The sequence below is a fragment of the Gymnogyps californianus genome, chromosome 2 (genome assembly GCF_018139145.2).
Source record: "Gymnogyps californianus isolate 813 chromosome 2, ASM1813914v2, whole genome shotgun sequence".
In the NCBI taxonomy this organism is placed as follows: domain Eukaryota; kingdom Metazoa; phylum Chordata; class Aves; order Accipitriformes; family Cathartidae; genus Gymnogyps; species Gymnogyps californianus.
The window spans coordinates 139,194,262-139,201,557 of NC_059472.1; the positions used below are offsets into that span (position 1 = coordinate 139,194,262).

General features: G+C 43.5%; 1 protein-coding gene across 4 annotated transcripts in view; it reads left to right on the forward strand.

Moving 5' to 3' along the window:
- The window catches only part of ICA1 (islet cell autoantigen 1), a 74,890-nt gene extending 73,437 nt beyond the window's left edge, over window positions 1–1,453 (forward strand). For all 4 annotated transcript variants that reach the window (XM_050891218.1, XM_050891220.1, XM_050891216.1 and 1 more), the window contains one exon: window positions 514–1,453. In XM_050891218.1, the coding sequence (XP_050747175.1) occupies window positions 514–635 (122 nt within the window). In that variant the 3' untranslated portion in view covers window positions 636–1,453. The remainder of the gene's footprint in view (window positions 1–513) is intronic.
- The last annotated feature ends 5,843 nt before the right edge of the window (window positions 1,454–7,296 follow it).

The following is a 7,296-nucleotide window of genomic DNA, read 5'->3' on the forward strand; positions in this document are numbered from 1 at the left end:
GCCAATACCTTCCCATTAAAACTTCATTCCAGATGAGTAATGACCTTGTGTGGTCATATACAGGGGGGACAGAACAGTCACATGAACTGGATTTAGGCAAAGGAATTTAGTCCTGTAAGAGAGGTTGAAAGTAAAATTTGCCTTCGCTTTCCTTTTACTTTTTTGCAGGCATGCAGGTGCACACACAAATACAATACCTTTCGTGAAACAAAGCTAGACAGAGTGAGATTGTTTCTATTTTTAATTAAAGTGTTCCTGTACGTACCATGGCAGCAGCCATATAAAATACACAGGCAGACAGATGTAAAACATTCATTCTTACTAAAGTTCCATATTCTGTTAAAGGTAGTGTTTTAAAATGCCATCACTCATTCTGATTTTCTTGTCAGAAGTGCCCTTAGTAATAAATTAAACAATAGCATGGCATTTGTTTGACCTCAGTCAAACATTCAGTCAGTTTTGTTTTAAAATAGCTGATGAGTCTGTACTTTTCTTTTTTCTTTTTTCCCCCAGAACCTACAAAGAATCCTAAAGACTTGAGTGCCTGGTTCAGTCTCTTTGCTGACCTTGACCCGTTATCCAATCCCGATGCTGTTGGGAAAACTGATAAAGAACATGAATTGCTTAATGCATGAGTCAGCTGCCTATGGTAACTCACATTCTTCCATTCATCAACACTATTTTGGGGTTTAAAAAAAGTAAATGAAAATTAGTATGCTGTTGTGAAACTATGAAGTATGTGCCATGATAATAAAACTAAAGGGAATGAATCCCCTTTTATATAGGTACAGTTATTTGCTCTTGTTTTGTATAAAGAGTTCGCATTTATTTTCTACGTGGATTTACAAAAATGAGGTTAAGAATTAGGGCAGATTTCTTGCCAAATTAGATTATCTGCTGAAACACTGTCTTTGCCTGAGGTGATGCGGAGCTAACACTGGAGTGAAATACAAATTGCAAACCTATTTTTTTATAATGTTTCTTGAGTAAATAAAAAAAAAAATCATGTAATTGAGGAGGCTGCATGAGTCAAACATCTGTCATGTATATAATATATGTATTACTGCTATGTTAAGGTGTCAACTAAATTTGTTAGTACTCACAGTGGAAAAATCTGTGCTGAGGCTAATTATTGAAGAAATACATTTGGGTCTGTGCAGCCATGGAAATTATGCCCTTTCTGATTTAACTTATTAGACAAACTGCACTACATAAACAGAAGTCATGCCCAGCAGGCTGCTTTTCTGAGGTTTTTCTCCATTGCACCAACAAAATTTGCACCTGTTTGCAGAAGTTTCTTGCAACTGATGCTTTACCATGCCTTCAAAACATTCATATTTCTGTTCGGAGTATTTTTCATCCAATTTATTTCTGAAGCATGCATTATTTTGAGCTTGTTGTGACATTAACTCTTTAATAAAATGATTTTGACAAAAAAGACCTTTTATTCCCACTGGAATGCTGGTGTGCTCTTGAATTGGTACGTAACAAGCATCTGAAGATAAAACATATGACCAGTTTTTAGACAGTACCTAATAATCATATCATTACGTCACGCTGTTTCTGAATAGTAATCCAGTAGGACAGTAAGAAAACTTGAGCTCACTCGGTGTCCCTTTGCCTCCCCGCTCTCCTTTTGCAGCAAAGGAAGGTAAAAAGGATCTGTCAGCAGCCGCTTAAGATCATAAGTTCTGCATATTTGCCCTATGTACTGTATAAGACCTGCTTTGCAATTTATGGTATTATTTGGCCTTTTTTAATTCAGTTAATTTTCCTTTTATGTTGCTGAAGTTTTTCACTACCAGTTAACTGTACACTCAGTTAGTTAATCCTTGCCTCGTGGTCTATTAGATAACTAAGTACCTGCATTGGAAACCTGAAAATAACTATATAAATACAGAAGTTAACCAAACTGACCTGCTTCTTCTCGAATGCAGCAGAACATCATGTGATGGCCGCACTGAGCAGCATTAATGTGCATTTGATATCTCCTAGCTACAAAGCTACGTGCTATCGGTGGATGGGGGTTTGGACTGACTGGAGTTTATCTGACTGAATCCTCAGCAAATTTTAAATACCTCTGTCCAAAACTGTAGTGTTCAAAATCCCGCCCCATAGCCTGGAAGTCTCAAAGTACTTCAGTTTTTGCCAGAGAAGTTCTTCAGATGTTCAGCAGTATATTCTCACGTATAATGGGAAAGGATGGCCTGGTCTTCTCTGCACAGTACCCAGCCCACCCAGGTCCCCAGCACTGAGGCTGGTAATTAAGACGGGGAAGCTGATGTCGATGCCTAACTGTTTCTAAAGATAAAACTGGATTCCTTCCACAGTATTTCCCACTGTTTGGTACTGGCAGCTCCTTGCTCTATAAGCCGTCTTTTCTGAGATGTATAACTTTCTTGAGCACTGGGGGGGAGCCTGAACTCCTGACTTTGGGCTGCAGTCTCTGGCAGTAAATAAGGCATCTACAAAGTGGATTAACTGGGAAATACCGAAGGTTTATGCTGGGGTGCACGCACTTACACTTATGAGTGCTAGTCTGCACTCATAACACAGGATGTTGGCCCGAAATCCTCTTCATCTCAAACTGTAATTATCTGCAATGCCAAAAATGTTAGGAGCTCAAGGGATAGTCAGGCTGCTTTTCAGCCCAGCTTGGTTACCGCTGAAATAATTGAACAGATTCTTGCAACTTTAAGCAAGTCTGTGATTGCTAAACTTGCTCTGGATTATGTTTGTCTTGATAGTTGCTAAAACACTTGTGGACAATCCACTCTAGCATTTTTAGTAGCTAAAGCAGTTAGGATAAAAGTGAAGAGGAGGCCATAGTGACTTCAAAACAGCTAATTAACTGTTCTTCAAGATTCAGAAAAATGTTTGTGTGTGCTTTTTAGGTCACAGATTCTAGACTTCCAGGATTTTATTTAAAAAAAAAAAAAAAAAAAAAGTCTCCTGTCTTGCTTGGCACAATTAAGGGCATTGCACAAGTTCAGCTAAAGGTGTTCTGAATCCTCATCATGTTTTTAGGTAGAAAACCAGCTGAATGATCATCCCTTTTACACAAGACAAACCATGGCTGCAGGGTTTTTCCCTTCCCCCCTCCCCCAAACTGCACTATTGATTAGTTCATATTACGCATTAATTTCTTGTAATATGTAAATTTTGAGATTAACATTAGCTTTGAATTCTTAGTCTTTAGCCTATGCAATTTTTTTCACACTTTCAAATGAAAAAAGGGAGCCAGAAGTATTTAAAATACAATTAATTTTGCTTAAAGAAAAGCAATTGAAATCCCTATGTACAATGCATTATTATCATAAACATTTACTGAAGCTGAAAACCAGAGCGAGAAAGCTAACACCCTGCAAATAGGCATTTTTCAGGCAAAAACCTTAATTACAGTGTTGCAAACAATGCTTCCCTACTACTAATGAAGTGTACGGCATGTGCTTCTCGGCAGCCTGGGCTGCAGGGTAACTCCGAGCCCCAGTGCCATTGTGAGCGGATTTTCTGTGATGTGCGTACAGGCTCAGCAGTAGTTGGGACAACAGGGTGGTTCGTCGTCCTGGTAAAATTACAGATTGATTGTTCTACACACATAACGTTCATCTTGATTTAATATGCTTCATTCCAGTTGCATATTCTGGTTTAGTAGTGGATTGTTTTAAAATAAAAACAGCTGCAGAACCCCTGTGGCAGATGAAAACAGTGGTAATTGATTAACTGTCTTTATCGGGAAGTTTATTAAAGTTGATGTAATTGATTTTGGTGAGTTGAGGTTTCTACAAATCTAAGAACAGCTGCTTCAGGGGAATTGGAGTGTGCGCCTTGGGAATTGAACAGCTCGTAGAGAAAACTAACACGTAACTTCTTCAAGTAACTTTTCTGGCCTCCTTAAGTGATCTGAATTTACTTCCAGCGTAGTAGAATATGACTTACCTTGTTCCTTTCTGCTGTTTCTATATCCAGCATTGCATGGGCATGACATTGATGTACTTCGAAGCAGGACCACTTGGCCACAAGCAGCCACCTGCCTTCCCCCAGCACCCTTTTTTAAATGGGTACCCTTCAAACGTTAGGGGCTGCACATGCTGAAAAAACGGGACCACCTAAGCAACAAGGTGACTGTAAGTGGAGAAGCAGCACCAGCAGCACCTTTGCTCCAAGTGGGAATAGCAGCAGGCCTACAAGCCCTGAGAGCTCCAGGATCTGAGCCTGGGAAGGCTCAGTAGAGCCGGAGGTTGACATGAGGACACAGCACCCAGGTGTTGTGCATCACTCTGCGTTCTCCTGGGGCCTCTGTCGCTGCCATCTGCCATCTTCCATCACATCCCACTGCAGGTCCCAGGGGATACCGGGTGAGCACCACTGAGGAATGAATGGTGGTTGTACTGTCTGTGCTTGCTGCTGAGAGTGTGTGGGGCAAAGGAGCCCCAGGGCAAAGGAAGAAGAGCTGGAAGGTCCTACCTTCTCACAGTGCAGTTCCCAAAGACGATTACTCAGAGTAGCAGCAAGACATTGACACGGTGAAGTTGCAGCTGCCAGTGTTGGGTCCCTCCTCGCTTTTTCAGGCTCCCTTCCTCTTCTGCCCAGCATGCAGTTACTGCTTCCATCCACTTGGTCCAGCACCCATCTGCATTCTCCTCCCTGGCAGGGAGGCACTGGGGCAGGCCGGCAAGGATGAGGCAGGCAGCATAGGGAGGCCCTGCCGTGCTGCAGGCTAGGCAGCCTGCGGCCACTGTTGCTCACCTCATCAGTGAGGGCTAGTTGCAGGAGTGGGACTTCTTCCACAGTAAGCCATGGCCAGCCTGTATTTCTAGGGACGCAGTGTATTTCTAGGTTTTTTAAATACTACAGGTGTGTAAAAGTAACCTGAAGTTGAACCCTCACTGCAACCCAGGCATGCTATCTATCTAATCTCACATTTACTGTAAATCCCCCTCTGGTTAGCCTACTTTTACAATTTCTGCTCCTTGTAAATGTCTTATTTTTAAACAAGCCACCATATGGGAAGGCAGGAAGCAGAGCAACAACTAGGCTTGCCAACAGTCAAGCAGCAGAGGGTTTGCCTCAGCCGAGAAGCAGAAACGCTGAGACAGTCTAGCGCCGCGTTGGCAAACTAGGTACAAAAGAGCTGCTTCCCATTGTTGGGGCTGCCGTCCTCCCTCGGCATGCGCTTAGCGTGCAGCGCCCGGCTGCGATGCTGCAGAGCGCGTCAGCCCGATACCGTACACACACACTCACGCTCACACACTCACACGCAGAGACTCTCCTGTGACAGTAAACAAGGGTACCGTGGCCAAACAGGCCCTGCAGGTTCAGCGAGTTTGGCCTTGGGTAACCATCCAGCCTCCAGCTCCAAGGCCGGCTGGCTTTGCAGTCAATCAGACCATTACCCAGGTGTTCATTAACAGTGCTCTCCTAAGCATAAAATTGACTTTTCCCCTCATTGACTAATTAGAAACCAGTATAATCTTCCCTTTAAGTAACACAAGGTACTGGCCTGCACAGGAGCCCACCATATTAGAGCTGCTGGAGCGGGTCCAGAGGAGGGCCATGAAAATGGTCAGAGGGCTGGAGCACCTCTCCTATGAAGAAAGGCTGAGAGAGTTGGGGTTGTTCAGCCTGGAGAAGAGAAGGCTCCGGGGAGATCTTACTGTGGCTTTTCAATATATAAAGGGGGCTTATAAAACAGACTGAGAGACTTTTTACCAGGGCCTCAGGACAAGGGGCAACAGTTTTGAACTGAAAAAGGGTAGGGTTTAGATTGGATATAAGGAAGAAGGTTTTTGTGATGAGGGTGGTGAGACCCTGGAACAGGTTGCCCAGAGAAGTTGTGGATACCCTATGCCTGGAATTGTTCAAGGTCAGGTTGGATGGGGCTTTGAGCAACCTGATCTAGTGAAAGATGTCCATGGCAGGGGAGTGGACTAGAAGACCTTTAAAGGTCCCTTCCGACCCGAACCATTCTGGGAGTCTATAATGAAGTGAGGAGGCTGCCGTTTGCCAGGGAGCAGTGCACAACTCCCATCAACTGCATCAACTTTTAACTCTGTTCTGCCATAGCAAAAGCTTGATCTGCCCAACCTTGTAATTAATCCATAGTGGAAGGGTGTGAAGTTTTGGCTGCTTTCAAAAAATTACAAAATTTAAATTAAAAAGAGAGAAGCGTGCTGTAGCTTGGAGGTGAAGGTCTGGCTCATTCTACCTGCCAGCTATTTACACCGGTTGCTGTTGGAATCTTTATGGGGTAATGAGTACCAAAAAAAAGGAGAAAAGAAAGTAGATAAGGGATTTTAGAAGTGACTGCAGACCTACCTAAGCTGTTAAAGTTACAGCCAGCCTTCTCTATAAACAAAAGTCTTTCATCTAGCCCAGAAACCTACTCTGTAGGGTGTTTCTTTTATTTTGGACTTCCACAGCTATTACGGCAGTAGGAAAGGCCTCAGGACGGGTGCTGGAAGCCATATGCTTGCTTCATCAATAGGCTGGAGAGAGGGCAAAAAAAAAAATTTAAAAGTGCTACACAATTAAATCATCCACCCTGTCTCCATCTAGGTGGGTGGATAACAGCTGGCTGCAGGAAACAAGCATGCTGAATGCAACAGGAGCAGGATCCGACAAGGAAAAAAACCAAACTCCTACTATTATTCCAAGTGCAATCCTCAGAATAAACCCTTGACACACACACACACATAAAATACAGAAATTAAAATCATGGGCCACTGAAGTAACTGCTTTGCTGTTACAGCTGTGTATTTTTCTGGACTGTTTAGGCAGTCTGTGTGGTCTTCCATGATCATCTCTGCCTTGAACTGGAGTACCAGAGCTTCAGAACACCAAAGTCTGACAACAGAGAGTGACCCTCACCATGGCAGGCCGATAGTTTGATTCGATTTTTAGAAGACAACAGGGATTCTGAAGAAAGAGAGAAGCCCTGGAGGGAATCTTCTGATCTACAGTTCAGCTGGGTCTTGGGCTGATCTGACCTTTCTGCAAGGTTGTCCCTGGATTTGGTGACAGCAGCCAGGGCTGCGAAGGAGCCAGAGGCACATGAGCGATTCAAGGCTTTTCCCCCAAAATGCCAGCCTATGCTGTTAAGTCACAGAAGCCTGCCCAGGGCTCGGGTCTGTGAGCATCCCAAACCCATCTAAATGTGGGCCACCACCCCACGGTGTCCTAGCAGGCCCTTTCCAACGGAAAGAAGAGCCTGTAATAGCACTGATCTGCCTGAAAACTTGGCCAAAAAAGAAGGAAAGGAAAAAAAAAAAAGTTTGAGGCAGTGGAGGTCACACA